Source organism: Lupinus angustifolius, chromosome LG03, assembly GCF_001865875.1.
Source record: "Lupinus angustifolius cultivar Tanjil chromosome LG03, LupAngTanjil_v1.0, whole genome shotgun sequence".
NCBI classification, from domain to species: domain Eukaryota; kingdom Viridiplantae; phylum Streptophyta; class Magnoliopsida; order Fabales; family Fabaceae; genus Lupinus; species Lupinus angustifolius.
Genome location: NC_032011.1, coordinates 29,201,171 through 29,224,567, shown reverse-complemented (window position 1 = coordinate 29,224,567; position 23,397 = coordinate 29,201,171). Strand labels below are relative to the sequence as shown.

Below are 23,397 nucleotides of genomic sequence, written 5' to 3'. Positions count from 1 at the left end.
TCTTTATTATTTTTTGTTACAAAATGCATCAACAATTCTAAAGAGAAATTGTTTAAATCGCTCTTATACTATATCGTAACGAACCAAAAATAATAAAGAGATATTGACTCATACATTATTTGACTTGTGTCCACAATATACCATGTTTTGTTTAACTAAATTGCATTTATCATATTTTTTGTTTCAAAAAGATTATACTTATTTTTCGTACAGTAGTGATCAGTGTAATAAAAGTTTAAAAATAATTAGAGGATTTATGTAGATATAAAAATGTGAGGGATGATTTATGTAGTTTCGCTAAAACTCAAGAAATGTTAGTATAATTTCTCTAGGAGAATTTATAAAAACAAAAGGAGCAAAAAATGCACCAAAAAAAAGAAAAGCAATAACTAAAACAACAAAGGCGAAGGCATGACAAAGCTTAGATAAGAGAGAAGATGAAACTATATGAGCTTAGAAGGTGAAAAAGTTTCTCTTAAAAATTCATAATTTCCGATTAAGGTGTAAATCATATATTTAATACAATTATATGAGGTATTTATTTTGGGTTATAAAACAAGTAATTTAATTAATGACAACCTATAAGATTTCTAAAACTGATAACGAATATGAGCTTAATGAATGAATACCCAAACGGTTGCCCTATAGGGGATAATGAGAACCTATAAGTTAACACATAAGGAATGATTATGACCCCCAATACACCAAATCGCAAATAGTTTTCACCTCTCCCCATCAGAGAGAAAATGAAGGTCCCAAAAGGAATTAAAGATTTGGTTGATGAATGTTATCATACCAAAACTCTATCAAAATGTATATCAAAGGAGTAGACTAGAGAACATGTATTCAGGGATTCAGGTATGACTTTATATGTTTTATATTATGTGTGAGAATCATAAGATTCAAGATCCTAGAATTGGTATTTCACCAATCATCAGGAAATATCTAAAAGGTTCCACATTCACGTGATAGAAAAATATAACCATGATAGAAAGAGAAGGAATGATTACAAATTAGGTTATAATTTTCTTTTTTATTTTCTAATATATGTGCCAAAATAATTTAAATAATGATACGTGATTGGACAACTAGTGTTTACATTTTAAAGTTTAAACCCTTACATTGTTTAGGTAATCAATATAGGAGAGAATAACTTGAATGAGAATAATTTTTATATGTTATTAATAATTATGTCGTCTAAGTGTTAAGACTATAAAAATTAACTTGACTCATTTAAAAAAATGTAAATCTTAGAAATAGCTTACTTATGGTTATATGTATTCTTAATTTCTACGATTTGGAATCTTCTTTAATACTGAACCTTCCAATACTATAATATGATGATGAAATGTGAATAACTATGTTATTTAAAACAATAAATAGAGAAGAGTTAGAGTGTATTACAAGTGTTAAGTATCTTAATCCATGATCACATTATCACATGCTTTATTTGTTGGCTTAGGTAGCTTATAAGACTTGATTAAATGCACACATCAAGACATAATCACAAATTAATAATGTTTTGAAAATTTTGCAAACTTAGGTCCATTAATTTAAAAAGTAGGTTGGCCTTTCCCTAATTATTGCTAATTTATGCCATGAGAATGACTATCATTATTCATTAACTTTGAGTCATTATAAATTAAAACTACAAATAAAATGACTCAATGTATAAAGAGCTAGATATACGTAACTTTACTCTTGCGTCAACCTTACCCTCTATAATAAATTAAAATTATAAGGACAAAAAGTTATTACATTTCTATAATCATCCATCTCAATCAAAGCTATATCATTAACTTAGAATAAATTTATTTAATTTTAAGTCATTAATATATCATCAATGATCTCGAATAGTTGGGACTACTCGTCAAGAACAATATAATCATTTAATGTGTACCTTGAGTTATAATGTTCTTCTATGAGCTAAGTGAAAAAAATGTTATAGGTGACTTTAACATCATATCTTGATCCAAAACCTTAAGACATTTTATGGTCTATCTACTTATACGCTCTTTAATTCATCAATTTTTATAGATTTCTTCATTCACATTTGGAATACTAAAATGTGTGTCTATATATAAATAAGTTTTTAGTTTACAAGGTCATTTTTGTGATAGTTGGTGCAAATATTTTTTTTTTTGTTGATTTTTAATTCTTGCATTTCTAAAACCTGCAATGTAGTGCCACATGAATGATTTTCTTTTATCCAACTTTTAAAAAAAATATTATTAAAATATGCCAATTTAATTTCATTTTAAATTAAATTGGAATATTTTTATTCATGTGTGTCATTGTCATGCCATTTAGGGATGTATATTTCTGACAAGAGTTTCATTATTATGTAAACATATGGATATTAAATACAACAATTAACTATGAACTTTCATTTTATCAATAAGACAATTATCCTTCAATCTAATATGATCAAAAATAATATAATGTAGCAATTTTATTCTTTAAATGCAATGTGATAACATTTTTACCTTTCAATTTAAAAATAAATCATAATTAAAACGACAATATTTTTATACAATATTATAACACTTTTACATTTCAAAATCTTAATATTACGGTTGTAATTAAGGTTGTGAAATCGAATTTCTTCCTAGTTACCAAATATCTCCACTTGCCATATTCAAAGTGTAACATCTCATTTTTACAAACTATAAACTAGAAGCTTTCTAAAATTGGTTATGGTAAATGTTTAAGAAATCTAAATTGAAGTTACCTAGAAATTAGAATAAATTTGAACTATTTTTGAAAACGAGTTCAACATGCAAATTATTAAGTATATATAATATCTCCTAAAGCCTCATATTGTTGAAGAGTTTTAGTCACTTTAGTTATTTTGACACACAATTGATACACTTTATACCAATAATAACATTGTTGAAACTTCTCTATCCTCACTCGTTTCAAGTTGATGCTACTTTGAAATGTTACCATTCAAAAGTGTTGAGATAAGGATAGATATATCACTTTCACTAAGGAAGCATTGCATTTTAGGGTCCTTTATTTATATATATATATATATATATATATATATATATATATATATATATATATATATATATATATATATATATATATATATATATATATATATATATATATATATATATATATATATATATATATATATATATATATATATATATATATATATATATATATATATAAATAAAGGACCCTAAAATGCAATGCTTCCTTAGTGAAAGTGATATATCTATCCTTATCTCAACACTTTTGAATGGTAACATTTCAAAGTAGCATCAACTTGAAACGAGTGAGGATAGAGAAGTTTCAACAATGTTATTATTGGTATAAAGTGTATCAATTGTGTGTCAAAATAACTAAAGTGACTAAAACTCTTCAACAATATGAGGCTTTAGGAGATATTATATATACTTAATAATTTGCATGTTGAACTCGTTTTCAAAAATAGTTCAAATTTATTCTAATTTCTAGGTAACTTCAATTTAGATTTCTTAAACATTTACCATAACCAATTTTAGAAAGCTTCTAGTTTATAGTTTGTAAAAATGAGATGTTACACTTTGAATATGGCAAGTGGAGATATTTGGTAACTAGGAAGAAATTCGATTTCACAACCTTAATTACAACCGTAATATTAAGATTTTGAAATGTAAAAGTGTTATAATATTGTATAAAAATATTGTCGTTTTAATTATGATTTATTTTTAAATTGAAAGGTAAAAATGTTATCACATTGCATTTAAAGAATAAAATTGCTACATTATATTATTTTTGATCATATTAGATTGAAGGATAATTGTCTTATTGATAAAATGAAAGTTCATAGTTAATTGTTGTATTTAATATCCATATGTTTACATAATAATGAAACTCTTGTCAGAAATATACATCCCTAAATGGCATGACAATGACACACATGAATAAAAATATTCCAATTTAATTTAAAATGAAATTAAATTGGCATATTTTAATAATATTTTTTTTAAAAGTTGGATAAAAGAAAATCATTCATGTGGCACTACATTGCAGGTTTTAGAAATGCAAGAATTAAAAATCAACAAAAAAAAAAATATTTGCACCAACTATCACAAAAATGACCTTGTAAACTAAAAACTTATTTATATATAGACACACATTTTAGTATTCCAAATGTGAATGAAGAAATCTATAAAAATTGATGAATTAAAGAGCGTATAAGTAGATAGACCATAAAATGTCTTAAGGTTTTGGATCAAGATATGATGTTAAAGTCACCTATAACATTTTTTTCACTTAGCTCATAGAAGAACATTATAACTCAAGGTACACATTAAATGATTATATTGTTCTTGACGAGTAGTCCCAACTATTCGAGATCATTGATGATATATTAATGACTTAAAATTAAATAAATTTATTCTAAGTTAATGATATAGCTTTGATTGAGATGGATGATTATAGAAATGTAATAACTTTTTGTCCTTATAATTTTAATTTATTATAGAGGGTAAGGTTGACGCAAGAGTAAAGTTACGTATATCTAGCTCTTTATACATTGAGTCATTTTATTTGTAGTTTTAATTTATAATGACTCAAAGTTAATGAATAATGATAGTCATTCTCATGGCATAAATTAGCAATAATTAGGGAAAGGCCAACCTACTTTTTAAATTAATGGACCTAAGTTTGCAAAATTTTCAAAACATTATTAATTTGTGATTATGTCTTGATGTGTGCATTTAATCAAGTCTTATAAGCTACCTAAGCCAACAAATAAAGCATGTGATAATGTGATCATGGATTAAGATACTTAACACTTGTAATACACTCTAACTCTTCTCTATTTATTGTTTTAAATAACATAGTTATTCACATTTCATCATCATATTATAGTATTGGAAGGTTCAGTATTAAAGAAGATTCCAAATCGTAGAAATTAAGAATACATATAACCATAAGTAAGCTATTTCTAAGATTTACATTTTTTTAAATGAGTCAAGTTAATTTTTATAGTCTTAACACTTAGACGACATAATTATTAATAACATATAAAAATTATTCTCATTCAAGTTATTCTCTCCTATATTGATTACCTAAACAATGTAAGGGTTTAAACTTTAAAATGTAAACACTAGTTGTCCAATCACGTATCATTATTTAAATTATTTTGGCACATATATTAGAAAATAAAAAAGAAAATTATAACCTAATTTGTAATCATTCCTTCTCTTTCTATCATGGTTATATTTTTCTATCACGTGAATGTGGAACCTTTTAGATATTTCCTGATGATTGGTGAAATACCAATTCTAGGATCTTGAATCTTATGATTCTCACACATAATATAAAACATATAAAGTCATACCTGAATCCCTGAATACATGTTCTCTAGTCTACTCCTTTGATATACATTTTGATAGAGTTTTGGTATGATAACATTCATCAACCAAATCTTTAATTCCTTTTGGGACCTTCATTTTCTCTCTGATGGGGAGAGGTGAAAACTATTTGCGATTTGGTGTATTGGGGGTCATAATCATTCCTTATGTGTTAACTTATAGGTTCTCATTATCCCCTATAGGGCAACCGTTTGGGTATTCATTCATTAAGCTCATATTCGTTATCAGTTTTAGAAATCTTATAGGTTGTCATTAATTAAATTACTTGTTTTATAACCCAAAATAAATACCTCATATAATTGTATTAAATATATGATTTACACCTTAATCGGAAATTATGAATTTTTAAGAGAAACTTTTTCACCTTCTAAGCTCATATAGTTTCATCTTCTCTCTTATCTAAGCTTTGTCATGCCTTCGCCTTTGTTGTTTTAGTTATTGCTTTTCTTTTTTTTGGTGCATTTTTTGCTCCTTTTGTTTTTATAAATTCTCCTAGAGAAATTATACTAACATTTCTTGAGTTTTAGCGAAACTACATAAATCATCCCTCACATTTTTATATCTACATAAATCCTCTAATTATTTTTAAACTTTTATTACACTGATCACTACTGTACGAAAAATAAGTATAATCTTTTTGAAACAAAAAATATGATAAATGCAATTTAGTTAAACAAAACATGGTATATTGTGGACACAAGTCAAATAATGTATGAGTCAATATCTCTTTATTATTTTTGGTTCGTTACGATATAGTATAAGAGCGATTTGAACAATTTCTCTTTAGAATTGTTGATGCATTTTGTAACAAAAAATAATAAAGATACAATGATTTGTATATTATTTGGACTTGTCTTTATAATATACCATGTTTTGTTTAACTTTATTGCATTTATCATATGTTTTGTTTAAAAGATTACACTCATTTCTCATGCATTGGTGGTCAGTGTAATAAAAGTATAAAAAATTAGAAAGTTTGTATAGATATAAAAAAATGAGGGATAATTTCTTTCCACTTAAGTTAGTAATATCATCTATACCAGAATCATCAAACATGTCAATAATTTTCTTTTTCACTTTAGTTTCTCTCTTAGTGCAAAATTTACAAATTTTCATTAATTTGTAGAAAAAAATATATACATCGATAGTGTGCAAGTGATGTACTCACTTGTATAAATCTTTAAATTTTCATTAATTTTATTATTATTGATTCTTCAAAAATAAATAATACAAATAATAAATGGTGAATGATATACTGATTTGTATAAATTTTTATATTTAGAATGTATCAAAATTGCCCTCCAAAGTATAGTGTCTATTGTATAAAATAATTCAATATTTGTTGTATCAACCATTCCATGCTTATTATTAATTGCAAATTCTGTGTGAACGTGATCAGATTTTTGTTTATAATTATAATCATAAAATTTTTGTTCCTAACTTAATGCTCAAGATCCATGCCCTTTATAAATAATAATCAAGAAGTGATACTAACTCATACAAAATAAATTGAAGTAGTAAGCAATTTTGATTTTATGAGACAAGTACATGAATTCAAATGGTAAAGAAATAACTTTTGACAAAATTGCATAATTTTGGTGCTGTAATAATATTGAGGATTAGTCCATCATAAATACAGATAAAATTAAAATACATGATTTCCCTCACCTTATGGATAAGGAATTAATTTCTCTTGGAATGTGTAACCGTTCTCCCAACAAGTGTCGCTCTCATAAATCTAACCATTAACATTTTATTCTTTCTGATAATCTAATGAGACCTTACACAACTAGAACAAGACCTTATTAACATTATCATTTCCATAACATCATAAGCAACTTAAATGAATTCATAACATCATATACTCTTAGATTAGTTCATATGAAACTTGAACAAAAATGCAATAAACTATCATTTAAAAAAAAGCCAGTAAAATCACATCATATCATTGAATTCTACAAGTTAATGAACTATATACTAATAATATACAATACAAAGTTTAATCTTTTTGCTTCATTTAGCATCTATTCATTCTAATTGCATAACCCTCTCAAATACAATCAATCTTAAGACATTTACCAATCTACAAAAGATGAACCTACTTCAATCATGGAGAATTACAATTGATCAAGATCATTACTAAACTAGTAGTCAGACATTGGTAGAACTCCTGGTTAGGCTTCGCATTCGTTACCGAGACAATAATAATAGACCGGAAGAGGAAACTTGTTCAATCATCGCATAGTGATTTCATGAGCTCATGCGGCGAAGCCCAGATTGGAAGATTAAACAATGATTGCTTAAATTGTTCTTCTTTTTTATGGCATATTGCTTCTGCAACATCACATAAATTTGAAAAATCATCAATTATTGCTTCCTGGGCTTCTACCTGTATAATTGACATTTCAAAATTAAATGGAGTAAGCTTTTCATAAATCCCACGCTAGATTTTTTTTACTAAGGAGCCTGTAAATATGCAAAGGATGTTAGAATCGCGGAACATGTTTGTAATTTCAATGCATGATTTGTAATTTTCATTCACTGAATTTCATGATTTTCCAAGTTTCAATAAGAACACAGCTATGCAGCATTCTTGACATTTGTTTCATTCGTATGGTAACTTATTTCAACAGTTATTCCTTCGACCGTCTCTCTTAAGAACTAAATTAGGAAACAAAGCGTATAAATAAGTATCCCGATAAAAGCTACAATATTAACTGAATTATGTTATCAAAACTATCTGAAGTAATGAAGGTATATTATCTAGATTTTCATCCTACATAATATACAGAACTAACGGTTGTAAGAACCAAAGCAGGTTTAATTCATGACTGCTATAAGGCGATGAGATTCGGCATTTATAGAGAACACATCTAAAGCTACAATATTGCTTTTAACCAAACACAGAGCAAACTAAGTTAAGGCAAGCAATGCTGAGATACAACAAAACAAGGCGAGAACCATTTATAGTGGGAACACCGGACAGTGTGAAATTATTCATGCGAATATTCGATAAGTAGGTCACTACTACAAGTGAATAGCACCTGAAAACATGTTACTTCATTTAGAGGGTTCATAAAATGTACTTAAAAAAATATGATAGTTGCACTCTGCATTTGAAATTTTGCATGTCTACAACATCTTCAAGAACTGTTCTAAATCAAGCACTTACAAACAGATCGATAATTGGTCAAAATGAGAGGGTATCTATTTTGAGGGAGGAAAGGATATTATCACTCATCACAAGCACTGATGCCATCATGCAAAACATTTTCCCCGAAAATTATCCACGCGCCCTGACATTATCGTTGGGTTTATGACAATAATGTTCGTCAAACTAGTACTTTTTTCAAAACAAATTTTAGTAATATAATACCCCTTTCAGAGATTATTTTGACCTGTTACTTGAAATTGTTATGTACCAATTTAAGATTTTGAATTTCCCAGAAACTAAATTAAGACACATTTTATCTTGGGATATACGGTCTTTTTGTATAACCAAAGGTATTCACTCACCTATGGGTGATGAGCTAATTTCTTTCGGAGTGTGTAGCTACCTCTCCCAATAAGTATCGCTCACAGGAATCGAACCTTTGATATTTTAGTCTATCTGTGTATCCAATATGGCCTTATACCACTAGATTAACGCCTTGTTGGTGACAAACTTGTGTTTACTAAAAGAAAATTTGTGACTTTCACAACTTCTGCAACTCTTAACAACACAAATCCAAAAACCCAATTTCATATTCTCCTCAATTTCAAGATTCACCAAAACCCAACTATGATTAAAACCATACAATCACAATGAACAACATTCAAACTTGCAATTACCTGCGTAAGAAGCTCATCAAGCAACGACCCACCAACAGAATCCACATCCTTCGCCACTTCCGAAGAAGAAGCAAGCGAAGGCGTTACCTCTCGCTCTTGTTGAATCTGAACAGCACGGTCTTGCATTGCGCACAAGGTGTTCGACAAATTGTCCCAATGAAGAATCTCACTCTCATACTTCACTTTCAGCTTCAACAAGGTCCTCTTCTTGCGCTCTCTCCGCCGTAGCTCCGCATCCTTCTCTGCCGCCGCAGCTTCGCCGGCGTCCGTGGAAGGCGGTGGGTGTGAAGCAGAAGGGTCGATGCGGCGCTTCTTGAGCTTATAGACGAAACCGTCGTCGTTTCGGAGCTCCCAATGGTGATGATGAGGAGAAGCTGTAGTGGAAGAATCCATGGCGGAAAATTGAGATTTGAAAAATTGGGAGCGGGAGAAGAACGCGGGGTTGTGTTATTTTCTTTCAGTTTAAGGAACTTTTCGATTTTCTCACTTTTTTTCTTTTTTATTACTCGGATCGGATACGGTCACTAAAAATCATGATATGTGTCTTTTTTAATTATCTTTTATAAAATTATTTTTAAAACTAAATAAAATAATACATATGTAATATTTTTGTTAACTAAAAGAAATAAACTCTTCTAATATGGAGATATACTTTATTCTCATTCGGTTTTATTAACGTATTGTAATAATAAATTAATAATGTATGTTTAGTTTTATAGAAAATGAGATGAAAGAAAAGAGGAGGAAAAGGAAAAAATATGTCTAAGTCTCACACAAAAAGTTTATCAAAAATTACAAATTTACTCTTCCATCGTGAATGAAGTAAAAGAATCATAATCTATGTGAAAATATATACAATATAGTAAAATTCTTTATTTATATTCATTTTTATGTGAAATTAATTAACTTAATTTTATTTTCATCACTTCTAGACTCACAAATAAATAGTAATTGTGTATTGTCATTAAAAAATAGAGTGAAAATAAAAAACAAACATAATTACTTAAAATTGCGAATATGTGACAAATAATAAATAAGTTAGAAAGACAAAATGCAAATGTATAAAAGTGAGATTATCATAAATATATAAGTGATTGTCAAAGACGAGTTATACTTTATTTAGATACATTACTCAGAAGATATAAGACATTAATATTTTTTATTGAATATTATAAACAAAAAATATTATATTAAACTAGTTTATATATTACTTAAAAATATTAATCAATATTATTACAAATAAATTATTTAGTTGTATAATTTGCAACATTATAATTAATGTTTAAAAATTAGGCATACTATATAATTATGTATTGTCATTTTAAGTAATTATTTAGTTATATAATGAGGGCACCATGTCATTTAAAATACACTATGTTTTTTTATATCACCAATGGTATCTCATCACCCTTTAGGTAAAGAATTATTCCTTTTGGTGGTGCGTGGTTGTCCCTTCCATCAAGTGTCATTCTTAGAAATCGAACTTTTGACATTTTGGTCTTTCTGAGATCTAGCTGCGCCTTACACTACTAGACCAACCTTGTTGGTAAATACACTATGTTTAAACTTACATTTTCTTTCCACTCACTTTTTTCATTTTCAATCATACCAAACATTAAAATTATCATCTCATTTTTTACTATTTCTTTTTCCTTTAACTCTCTTTCCTGTGATTTTCATTCCTTAACCAAACATAGTGTAAGAGTTTGATTTCTATGCATGTAAATTTTGTACATGATAAGAAAAAGATATAAACATTGACATTTTATAGATATTACATCATACACAAATAATACATTATTCGTTATTCATATGTATTATTTTATTTAAGAAACAATGATAGCTAATATATGAATGAGTAAATACATTCACAGACAAAAAACTTTTGTATTATTAGTTGAGTTAAGTTTCTTTATGCCATGAGAAAGTGTTAGAATAGTAAAAAACATATGCACTAGTAGTGTATATATACAGTCATAGTATTATCAACTATTTATGTTTAATTATTATTGACTATTCAAAAAATACTACAAATAAATGATGAATGATATATTAATTATTATAAATCTTTATACTAACAAATATATTACATTTAATTGGAATCGTGTCCTACGAGATATTTACATGATAACATATATTAAACTTCCATAATGTACATGTACCATTTCCATGAGATGAGTGAGATTACAAGATTTACTTAGTGATATAAAACTAGGCATGATGAATGGCTTGGTTAGGTCACTAAATCAATGTCACTGGCTTGACCAATGAATCAATGATTAAATCAGTTGATTCGGTTTACATGAAAATTTTAAATTACCAGTATATTAACTAACATTATTTAATAATTTTATAGTTCAAATTTTAAAATATTACTATAGATAATCAAACAATTAACAAAAAAAATTTCACTAGTACAAAATATCACAAATAAGTTGAAGACATCGTCAAACAACATATGAGTTATGTTTTAATTGCAACAAAAGTGTACAATAAGTTTAAAATTTATTTAAACAACGAAATTTTTGCGATAATATAAGTTAACAAATGACAAACATAAACTACAAATAAATCAAAAACATCTTATTTTTTCATCTCAAAACCCATTGTTTTGGTTTTTTCAAAATTATTTTTTGATTAACTAGGTCGGTCCAACTAGTCCGATCATACGAGTCATTGATTTTAGTTTCACACATGATAAGAAATTTAGTTAAAAGACAATTAATTATTTTGATTTAATAAAAAATACAAATAATTATAATTATCATTCGCTATATTTGGAGTTTGGTTTATATCTAAAAGTTGATTATGATATATAGGGTTAAAATGAATCAAACCATTTGTTATTAATTTTGAACAAAAAAGTAAGTCCATTAAATAAATGAGTTGTACTTGAGACAAGTATATTTTGACTTATTTCGTTTATGAGTTGACTTGGTTATATGTATATGTATGTATATATATACATTTAGAAAATCTTAAATTGTTTATATATTAAATAAATAATCACCATTTGGACTGACAAACTCAATCAATCAAGCTAATAAATCGAACTAAACAGTTTGCGAACTCTTGACAAATCAAACCAATTTGAGCTGACGAGACAAATCGAAAAGTTCACGAACATTAATCGAGGCGAACTCGAGTTAGAAACATAGCTCATTGAGAATTCGAGTCGAGTTTCGAGCCAAACAAATTATTATCAAAATGAGTCCTAATTCGAATAGATTCGGCTCGTTTTTCTAGCTCTAGAGGTTTATCAATTCATTAAATGATCAATAATATATACACAAATATATTGATTTTAATCACCTGTAATTATGTATAAGATTCTTGACAAACATATATGTATCATTCACATGAAAAAAATGTAATGCTATGATTCTAAATCATTAAGTAAATTATTACTCAAGCTACTTAGTCTAGCAAAAAAGTCACTTGTTCTTGGTAGTTCTAAAAGCTTATTTTCTTTGCATAATCATAACCCTAAATATCTATGGAGAAGTTAAAGGGGAAAACTCCATTTTCCTGAAAATACTCTCTCTCTGCATTAACCATACGTTCTTGAAACATTGCCCATTCTTTATGACACCTTTCTCTCACCTAATAATGCAAACAAAAGTATGAGAATCAATATTCTTAGAAAAAAGGTTGAGATATAACTTTAGCATAAGTTTCTATTACATCTTTATAAGAGTTGAAAATAGTGTTGTTAATTGTTGTCACATATGTTAAGGAATCACAAAAATAGAAAGGCAACATTGGAAATTGAAGCTTCTAAACTTTAATGTATTGAGTTCACAATTTTTTAATGCGAAGTTTCTATTTTAAATTTCTTAATCGATTTCCCAGTTGGTTGTCTGATGGTCATGATGAAATGTTTAACGAATGAAATGAAAGAAATTGTGGATTCAAGACTCATCTATAACAAAAATATTAAGATATTAACATTATCTATAAAAAAAATAAAAGAATTCATACTTACCCCTTCCCATGGTGCCCTTCTACCATCAGCTTGCCCCTATTGAAAGAAAAAAACACTCAATTCATGTCATTGTTTTAAATTGTGGATCAAGGTGCAATAACAGTTTAATATTAAATCATAATGATATAGCTGCAATGTAGCCGCATTTCGATCACATCAAATTTAAAAAAATATATTTGATCACAAAAAATTAATACTGTAAGGCTAGTATCCATATTGTAAGGACAACAATCACAATAACTATAATTATATCCATAATGGTGACAACATGCACAATTTACAACATTGATTCACATAAGAACATATGCAGTGTATCAAATTGCAGACCACATGCGTGATGCGCCACAATATTGCTGTTGCGGTTAACGTGCAATTGCGGTGTGATGCCGATTCACAGTTATTAACGCAACCGCATCGGATCGCAATTGGGCTGCATCGGACTGCAACGCAATCGCATCGGGCCGCATCAGACCGCATCAATGTCAAAAATATGTTTTTATTCACAAAACAGTTCACACTGCAACGGCCGCAATCCACATCGCAACAGCCGCAATCACACTAACTACCTGACTTGTGTATAAAAACACTATAAGGCCTCATTTTTACCTGGTTCCCAAGTGTAGGAACACTTTGGTGGAGAACCCACTGAGTATCAACAACTCCTATTTTCTTATGAGGAGTCTGCATCAAAGCATAACAATTTCATTAGATCAAAATCAATGCAAGGTTGTTACTTCAAGTTAGAAAAGAAAGATAATGTACTAACCTTAACACATTTCCTGAGAGCAAAATCAAGACCCCATCCATGAACAAGGTCATTCTACAAGCCAAAATATGAAAAAAAGCAAGTAAGGATATGGATTAGTTATATAGTGAGAATGAATGTTTTAAATTGTGGTTGTCGTCACAATTGTAGTTATTGTGACTATAGTCATTATGGCTGCTGTGATATGGATTGCAGTCGTTACAGTCTTAATTAAAAAATATTTTTTTAATTCGATGCAGCCTAATACAATATCCAATGCATTTCGTTGCAGCCGCATCAGAACTATAATATTGCGGCCACATCATAACTTTAAATCACTTGTGAGAATAGTAAAAGAAAACAAAAAACAAGCCATAAACCTGTATTATGTGCCATACACAACGCCATGCATCTCTTGAAAATACTGGAGCCATGATCTCAACAAATCTGAGCATTTAAAAAACAAAAGCAATGTGAGATATATATGGCCCTCTATAGTATGTTTGTGAGTTGGGTTTTGGAGGGGAATGAAGGATAATGGAAGGCTTCAAAGCTATGAAATATATTTACGAGATGACTCTGAAACCTTCCATTTCTCTTCCATTCTTACCATAACTCAACTTGCAAACGGATCCTTAGAAGTTTGCAAGAGAATGTAAGAAGAAAGGTGCAAGTCTTTAAGAACAAAATTCACTATTACACGGTGGTTCCAATATGCGGTATCTGTTTCTATCCGATTCATCAGTTTTTTACATTATTATTACATGACTTCCTTTATGACGACAAATGTAACACCCCAACCATGACATATGACCCTGAACCCATGAATATAATGAGTGTGTCAACCTCAAGCTTAACTACCCCTAGAGTATTTTATTCCCTAAAGGGAGCCTTCGTGACTCGAACCATGACTTCAGGGACTAATAGTCATTGTTTTCAATGAGTCGCTACCACTAAGCTAGCTCATCGAAAACAATAATTATTAGTCAGTGAGGTCATGGATTCGAATGACGGAGACCCTTTTAGGTGAATAAAATACTACAGATGATATTTAAGTTTGAGTGTGACACGCTAAACGTATTCATGGGTCGGGGTCGTATGTTATAACTAGGGTGTTACAAGAACCTATTATGTGGTACACGAAATCGATATGTTGTACGTAGGCTAAACGAGAGAACCATATAACTACGCGAAAATCTTTTATATGTAAACATCTGCTTACGCTGCACAAGGTGGCAAATGTGCACTAGAACACCATCCATCTCTCTCCTTAGCATCCCTGGAAGAGGTTGATAAAATATAGTTTCAGCTAGAACATGGAATAATGAATGAAAATGGTTAAGTTATTATAGTTTTCTTAATGGAAGATCATAAAGAAAACAGCACAATGAATAGACGTAGATTAAGGAAAATCAAATTAACAAAGACCTTAATCCAACTGCCCTTTTCGAAAATTCAGTTATCGAAAAAGGACTAAGGCTTAGTTTGATCCATATAGCCGATCCTTCGATGTCGAAATAGGCTTTTGTTGTTATTGATGATAATGTTGATAGCGCAGCGATGCCATATTTAAAACATATAATCGAAACATTATAATAAATTTATCGACTTACTTGTGGACTTCACCATGATCCTTTTTCTTTGTCATCTGCCAATTATAACTACTACGCGGATCTAGACCCGGCTGCGATATCTCCAGATCATATTTCCTTACCAATTTCAAGTACCTGCAATAAGGAAATCGAAATCGAGATCGAAATTTTTTCGCCAACATTACAAGGATGGTTTTGACTTGTAATACTTACTCCTCTGCATCAAAATGCTTAGTACCAAGGTCCTCATCCCAAATGAAGATGTAGTCATAAGGAGCAACAATATGAGGATGCAGAAAGCGTTTAGCATACCACCTAGAATCGAATTTTCGGATTTTATGTCAAAACTTTCATTAATAGAGGCCTTAGAAAAGCATGTTACAAACTTACAATTCGTAAAACAAGCTAAAAAAGACTACGGAAAATCTATTACCAACCATTTAGTTTGCTTCCTAGCACTGATATGGATAGCTCTCTTAGACCACTTAAACCGATCCCACTCGCTAACTCGTCCGTCGTAGTGAAACAACATAATGGTGAAATTTTCGGAGAACTGTAATGTTGTTAAGTCCATGAATCATACAAAGAGTGAAGAAAGAAATCAAAAGAGAGAATGATGCAGGGAAGAAAATGGAAAATGACCTTTTTTACTGCAGCATTAATATTGTCTTTCTGATCATAACCAACTGTAAAAGTTACAAGATACTTTGGCTTGAAACTTGGGTCCTGTAAGTACCACCTCCATAAGAGAACAGTCAGATCATTGAAACACAATTCTCTCGGCAGAAAACCGCGAATTGGTTCTTGCGTACCAATTCATGGTTCTTTTGCGAAATGGTTCCTTATAAGGTACGAACTAGATTTTCATATACAGTTTAAGTTAAAGAAAGAACAAAGAAAAGAACAGTAATTGGTGATGTGCATTCACCTACGTGAACGAGTTGCAACAAACAAGAAATAATTTTATGCATTTATTGAAATGTATCTTTAAGATTAACGTTTGCGACTTGAGTTTTGGAGGAAAAAAAGAAGGCTTTAGTGTCATGAAATACATATGACCCTGAAAGCCTTCCCTTTCCCTTTCAAAACTTATCTCGCAAACATATCCTAAGGTGCAGTATACACACCTTTTGGGGTAGGCCCCACAATCGACGAAGATAGAAATCCGATTCGGAGTTGACGATACCAGCAGGTAGCCTTTCAGCGCCTCGAGGATTTGTAGGAACCCAAATCTGCATCACAATCAAATGCAATTACTAAGTGCAACATGCTAAGATTGTACTAGTAGTTTACTAACAACATTCATTGACAAGCTAAACATAAAGATTATAGAGTCATACCTTTGTATTATCTAAGGTATCAAGTCCATTGGATTTACTTCTTCTATTACTTGTGAATGAAGTCAAGGCATCTCGAATTGATTTGGTCGAAAATTCCGAATACTTGCCCTCGACATATGCCAGATCAATCGACGGAAAGAGGCTGGATTGGAGATTTATCTGATAATTAATACCATATGACAAAATTCATCGATGTTAGCTAGATCACTTCAAATGCTATCTGATACGATAGAGGCTGCAATACCGATTCATACGAACCTTAAGAGAAGAACACGCGAAAAAAGCTCATCGTTGCGTAATTTAAATCGTAGTATAGTTTAGTATTACACACCTTAGTTAATGATAATGTTGGAAACAATATTCCTAGAAAGAAACCAAGAATAGTGCCAGAAAAAGCTGCAACAGTGAGCCTCATTTTCTGATTAGAGTTTCTGATATTTCCACTATAGGCCAAAACAAAACAACATTTTATCAGATACAATGCAAATTTCTTTTTGCTATGTATATTTAATAGCTATGGAAAAATATTCATATATCCAAATCACACCTTCTTATGGGAATTCTCATAGTACTGAATATTATCTAAAGGGGTGAACACATTGAGTATGATATATCCTTTCACTCTTTCCTTTGAAATTTATGTGTATGTGTTCAAATGATCACCCCTGAAAATTTAGTACATGTCAAAAACAGGGTAACCATGTTAACTATCGAGAATAATTCTCAGATAAAACTGTGAGAACAATAAATATGGGTTTTATATTCTTTGGGTATATAATTCAAGAGTAAAGGTATCCTTAAAAAAAGTTGACTGTACCAGTTTGATCTCTGGAAAATTGGAAAAACCGAGATGGTCTCCGAAATGGGTATTCACTCATAATTCAATTAATTAGTAAATTTCAAACATGTGATCATTGCCCAAAGAAACTAGGATGAATCTAATGAGATTGCATTATTAAGCATACTACTATGATATTTTTCCATACCTTTTTTAGTCTAGGTATCATATATCAGATTCGGCATATCGCGTATCACATATCGAGTCCTTATAAAGAAGTTTTACAATAATAATATAAAAACTGATGAACCCTATACAACTAGATACTCATACCGAAACCGGTACTCTAATTTGAACCATGTAACTATGGTAATTATGTTCCCTTCTTAACCTAGATGATATTTAACATATCAAATTATGAACATACCCTTTTGGCATGTAAATAATAATAGTGTCATAAGTGGTGAAAGAAACACATGATGATCAAGAAAATGCAGTGTTGTGATTACAAAAATAAAAACACACAATAGGGTAAGGAAAAACATTAATCCATACGTAAGAAACATAATAATTATAATAATAATGATCATAGAGAAAATGCAACATAATATATATATACCAAGAAAAGTGAATTTTTTGGACGTAAATGGTGTGGGTTGAGAGAAGAGAATGATGAGTGAATTATGAAAATGGGGTTTAGGATTTGATGTTGTTGTTGTTGAAGTTGTGATGTCAACAATGTTATAGTTTCATTGATAACATCAATAGCAGACATAAGGTACAGAAGAAAATGTAATTTTACTTGTAGTTTCAGTTTATCATTCAAGCCTTGATCTATTAACCTCTTTAGCCTTTAATATCTGTTAGGAGAGTTAACCCACTCACATACTTGTGAATGTTTCCGGTTGGACCAATATCGTCTCCAGTGCGATAATACCTGTGGGAAATAAAAGAAAAAGTATAGATTTATAATTTTTGCAAACACATGATGACTAAAGTTATTACACATTGTTGTGTATATTAAAATATTGGATTTCCCTATAATTGATTGCTAGGATGTGAAGTAAATTTAAAAACTTACTCTTGGAGTAAGTGAATCTCTCCTCTATTAAAATATTGTTTTTGTACCACTAAGGTATCTATCATAAGGAACTAATCTTTTTTTGTATACGTGACTGCCACTTCCTATAACTATTACTAGAGAAGAGTTCTACGCTTAACATTTTGGTCATCCTAAAAATTAAACGGAACCTTACCCTATTAAACCAACGTGTTGTTGGTTATTAAAATATATGTTTGATTCACATTTACATTTCAAGATATCTTTATTGACATTTAGGGGGAAAACTTGAAACCATGTTTGTTTAATGTATATTCCTGAAAACAGATTGTATAATTATTAAAATACTCTAGCTCTAAAAATATTATTCTATTTATCATTTGAGTTATGAGAAAACAAGATTAACATTATTTTTTTATATGATATAACTAAGACAACAAATTTATGTTAAATGATACTTGAATACAATTACAGAATAAAAAATTGATATTTGACTACTTATCTAGTAAGTATTTTATATGGAAAATGTATTTTAGTTCCTTATACTAACTTCAAGTGGATGAAGAACTAATGGATTACAAGGGTTAATAGATCTCTAAAATTCAACAATAGAATTGGCAAAACATATAACATTATTAACATAAATAAAAATTAAGTGTTATCCTTCTACACTACACATAATATAATATATAAAACCAAATAAAAAATAAAACCTATAAATTCAATTCCAAAACAAATGTACTATATAAATCCAATATGTGGAGAATGAGAAAAGGGAGGAAAATAGAGGACATGGTTACAATTGGAAAATTATAACTGTTAAAGGTGGGAATGAAACATTCCCATGATATTATATTGTGCAATGACTCATATTCCTAGATAATGATAATAAAAATTATGGGTTTGTGCTATGTAAAAGGAGTTGGAGTAGAGGACTATATATTTATGTTATGTAAACTTAATGTAACAAGGAGAAGAATAGTCAAACACAAATCCTTATTCTATAATAATACATAGTTGTAGTCTCTCAACGCTCTCAGGGATGTAGGCACAATTGGATGAACCCCATACCAAATATCTTGTGTTGTTCTCTTTTCTCTATACTCTTTTATTATTTGATTGCTCGCTTGTTCCCAACAATTCATATTAGATGGCTCTTAACCTAGGTGCCAAATTCGAGGTGGGGAAGTTCGACGGAACTGGTAATTTCAGAATGTGGCAAAAGAAGGTTAAGAATGTGTTGGCTCAACAAGGTCTATCAAAGGTATTATGTGAGAATTAACTATATGATTTGGATCATCCGAATTGGGAAGAGTTGAAGGAGAAGGCTGCGGGAACCATACATCTTTGTCTATCAAATGAGGTGATGTATCATGTTACGGATTTGACGTCACTAATAGAGGTATGTGAGACATTAGAGAAGTGGTTCATGTCCAAGTCTCTAACAAATAAGCTGCATTTGAAACATAGATTTTATGGCCTGAAGATGTAGGAGGGTGCTGATTTGCAACAACGTCTCAACAATTTTAATCAAATGATCAACGACTTGCAGAAACTTGATGTGAAGGTTGATGATGAGGACAAAACAATAATATTATTATGTTCTTTGCCAACTTTTTATGAACACTTGGTGACAACATTGACGTACGGGAAAGACTCAACCGAACTGGATGAGATCTCATCTGTACTTCTGTCTCACACTCAAAGAAGATAGAATATAGGGATGAGTCTCAGGGTGATGGTCTGTATGTGAAAGGGAGCCAAGCGTGTGGGAGGAGACAAGGCATAGGAGGTTCTGCCAAAGGAAAAAACAAAATTTCAAGGGCAGAACACCAGTAGAGTGCTTTAAGTGCAAACAGACTGAGCATTACAAAAAGGATTGTCCCAATTAATGGAGTCGTAGCAAGCCGATAGGGAAAGATGGAGTATCTACATATGCAAATGTTGCACAAAAATATGACTCTGGTTACAATAGTGAAGTTGATCTACTATCTGTATCATCAATTCATAGTGCATATGAATAGATACTTGATACTAGTTGTTCCCACCACATGACGCCAAACAGAGAGTGGTTCACCACATACATGGCATGCAATTTTGGCTTCGTGTATCTCGGAAATAATAAAGTATGTGAAATTATTGGCATGGGAGAAATAAAAATTGTGATTGATGATAGTGAAGACGTTATGTAAGGTTAGGCACATACCAAATTTGAAGAAAAATTTGATTTCTTTGGGAACATTGCAGGCCAAAGGATTTAGCTATAGAGCTAATAAGGACATTGATATTCTTCGAGTATGCAAAGGTGTTCTGAATTTGATGAAGGGTAAGAGGACTGTTAGGAACACTTACAAGCTGTTAGAGAGAATAATTGTAGGTGGAGTTGCTGGAGTGGCTGAAGAGATTTCATTAGATTCAGGCCATGATGCTACAAAATTATGACACATGCGTTTGAGTCATATTAGTGTATGTGGCATGACAAAACTATGCAAAAGATGACTGTTGAGGGAAGTCAGTAAATGCAAGCTAGATTTGTGCAAGTATTGTATGCTTAGGAAACAGACACGAGTTAGTTTCAAGGTTGGCCAACACAGGGCTCAGGGTATTCTAGACTATGTCTACACTGATGTATGGGGACCCACTCAGGAACTATTCCTCTGAGGTTCTAGGTACTTTATTACCTTTATATGACTTTTCCCGCAAGGTATGGGTATATTTTCTGAAGAATAAGTGAGAAGTATTTGTCAAGTTCAAGGTTTGGAAGACAAAGATATAGAACTAGACTAGTAGAAAAATCAAATAAGTGAGGTCAGAAAATAATATGAAGTACAAAGACTCAAAATTTCAGAAATGCTGTGAGGAACATGGCATTTAGATGCACTTTTTAGTGAAGAAGACTCCTCAACAGAATGATGTTGCAGAGAGGATGAATAGAACTCTTACAAAGAGGACCAAATGTATGAGACTGAATGCTGGACTTTCCAAAGGATTTTGGGCAGAGACACTTAGTATGATATCCTATGTCATTAATAGATCACTATGAGCTTCATTGGATGGTAAAGTTGAAGAAGAAGTATGAACATGTAACCCACTCAATTATAATATGCTACACATATTTGGTTGTCCTGCTTATGTACATGTACCTAATGATAAACGATATAAAGTTGATCCCAAGTCAAAGAGGTGTATCTTCATTGGATATACCAAATGTGTGAAGAGGTTCAAGTTCTGAGATGTAGTTTCCAGAAAAGTGGTGTTGAATAGAGATACAGTGTTTGATGAAGATTTCATGTTGAAACAGTCAGTTTTGACAGAGGTGCCCAAGCCAAATGGAGAGACTTTGGGATCAAATATGATTCAAGTGAGAAATGAAACCATTTAGGTGAATAAAGGCAAGGAACCATGCACTAGTTCAAGTCAAGAACATGATGATTCTCAAGCGGAGAGTTAAGGTGTGTAGGAGTATCCACTTGCTAGATATAGGCATAGACGTCCTATTAAACGTCCAGAAAGATATGGCTTTGAGGATATGGCTTCAGTTGTCCATGTAGCTTTCAAGAGGCTGTAAACAGCTAGGAGAAAGAACAATGGATGGTGCATGATGGGGGAGATGAAGTCTTTACACAAGAACCAAACTTGGGAGCTTAACCCATTGTCCCCATACAAGTGTGCAATTGGGTGCAAGTGGGTGTACAAGAGGAAGCCATCAATATCAAAAAAAAGAAGGGGAAAAGTTCAAGGCTCGTCTTGTAGCAAAATGGTATTTATATTATAAGGGGATCCGCTACAATGGGATCTTCTCCCTAGTGGTGAGACACTTCTATCTGGATAATGCTTGCCTTGATAGCCAGTAAGGATATGCACTTAGAACTGATGGATATGAAGACTACCTTTCTCCATGGTGAATTAGAGGAGAACATTTACATGACACAACCAGAAGGGTTGAGTGTAGCTGAATAAAGTCACTTAGTTTGCAAGTTGAAGAAGTCTCTATATGAGTTGAAGCAGTCTTCTAGATAGTGATACAAGCGGTTTGACACTTATATGTTAAAGCTTGGTTACAAGCCTATGAGTGTGATTGTTGTGTTTATGTAAGAAGCCTTGATGATGGTTCTTTTATTTTTCTACTACTTTATGTTGATGATATGTTGATCACTGCTAATCATTTGAGTGATATCAATAAGCTGAAAGTCATGCTAGGTAAGGATTTTGACATGAAATATTTAGGGGTTGCTAGGAAGATTCTTGGGATGGAGATTCACATGGATAGGGAAAATAGAAAACTATGGCTCTCCCAGCATTGCTATGTTGAAAAGGTCTTAGAGAGATTTGATATGAGCATTGCTAAAGTAGTGCATACTTTATTAGCAAATCACTTCAAGTTTTCCCTAGATTGGTGTCGAAAGACAGATAAAGAGAAGAAGTACATGTCAAAGGTTCCATATGCCAGTACAGTGGATTGCTTGATGTATGTCATGGTTTTTACTAGACCGAACTTGACACAAGTAGTTAGTCAAGTATGCAAGTACATGTCTAAATCAGGGAAGCAATATTGGGAAATAGTTAAATGAATTTTCAGATATTTGAAGGGGACTACAAGTCTCGGTATCATGTTTGGCAGTCAATAGAGCAAGCATTCAGTTATTGGTTATATTGATTCGGACTATGCAGAAGACTTGGATGATAGA

General features: G+C 30.8%; 2 protein-coding genes and 1 long non-coding RNA gene across 4 annotated transcripts; all 3 read right to left on the bottom strand.

Annotated features, from left to right (window-relative positions):
• Positions 7,365-9,690, bottom strand: LOC109344390. 2 transcript variants are annotated; one of them, XM_019583164.1, is made up of 2 exons: positions 9,210-9,690; positions 7,365-7,767 (listed from the first exon to the last, which is right to left on the bottom strand). In XM_019583164.1, exons 1-2 carry the CDS (start codon positions 9,600-9,602, stop codon positions 7,609-7,611), a joined length of 552 nt encoding a protein of 183 aa, XP_019438709.1. In that variant the 5' UTR covers positions 9,603-9,690; the 3' UTR covers positions 7,365-7,608. The 2 variants fall into 2 exon arrangements, with proteins under 2 accessions (XP_019438709.1, XP_019438710.1); XM_019583165.1 differs by having other exon boundaries at positions 7,365-7,712.
• LOC109344391 lies at positions 7,776-8,841 on the bottom strand. Its single transcript, XR_002107324.1, has 3 exons — positions 8,755-8,841; positions 8,616-8,715; positions 7,776-8,545 (listed from the first exon to the last, which is right to left on the bottom strand). It is a non-coding gene; the product is annotated as an uncharacterized LOC109344391 (long non-coding RNA).
• LOC109344389 lies at positions 12,570-17,536 on the bottom strand. Its single transcript, XM_019583163.1, has 14 exons — positions 17,419-17,536; positions 17,203-17,314; positions 16,872-17,030; positions 16,659-16,763; positions 16,174-16,257; positions 15,969-16,084; positions 15,745-15,846; positions 15,553-15,666; positions 15,162-15,218; positions 14,320-14,386; positions 13,961-14,014; positions 13,801-13,875; positions 13,195-13,230; positions 12,570-12,812 (listed from the first exon to the last, which is right to left on the bottom strand). The coding sequence occupies exons 1-14, from the start codon at positions 17,436-17,438 to the stop codon at positions 12,696-12,698; spliced, it is 1,218 nt and encodes a 405-aa protein (XP_019438708.1). The 5' UTR covers positions 17,439-17,536; the 3' UTR covers positions 12,570-12,695.

What these genes read in the sequence shown, in the direction of transcription:
- LOC109344390 (XM_019583164.1), bottom strand. Translation starts at nt 9,602, where the DNA reads ATGGATTCTTCCACTACAGCTTCTCCTCATCATCACCATTGGGAGCTC. An exon ending in TTGATGAGCTTCTTACGCAG is followed by an intron (nt 7,768 to 9,209) that starts GTAATTGCAAGT and finishes TCAATTATACAG; the next exon opens with GTAGAAGCCCAGGAAGCAAT.
- LOC109344389 (XM_019583163.1), bottom strand. Translation starts at nt 17,438, where the DNA reads ATGAGAATTCCCATAAGAAG. An exon ending in GATCATGGTGAAGTCCACAA is followed by an intron (nt 15,219 to 15,552) that starts GTAAGTCGATAA and finishes AACCTCTTCCAG; the next exon opens with GGATGCTAAGGAGAGAGATG. An exon ending in CATTTGCCACCTTGTGCAGC is followed by an intron (nt 14,387 to 15,161) that starts GTAAGCAGATGT and finishes TTAAATGCTCAG; the next exon opens with ATTTGTTGAGATCATGGCTC.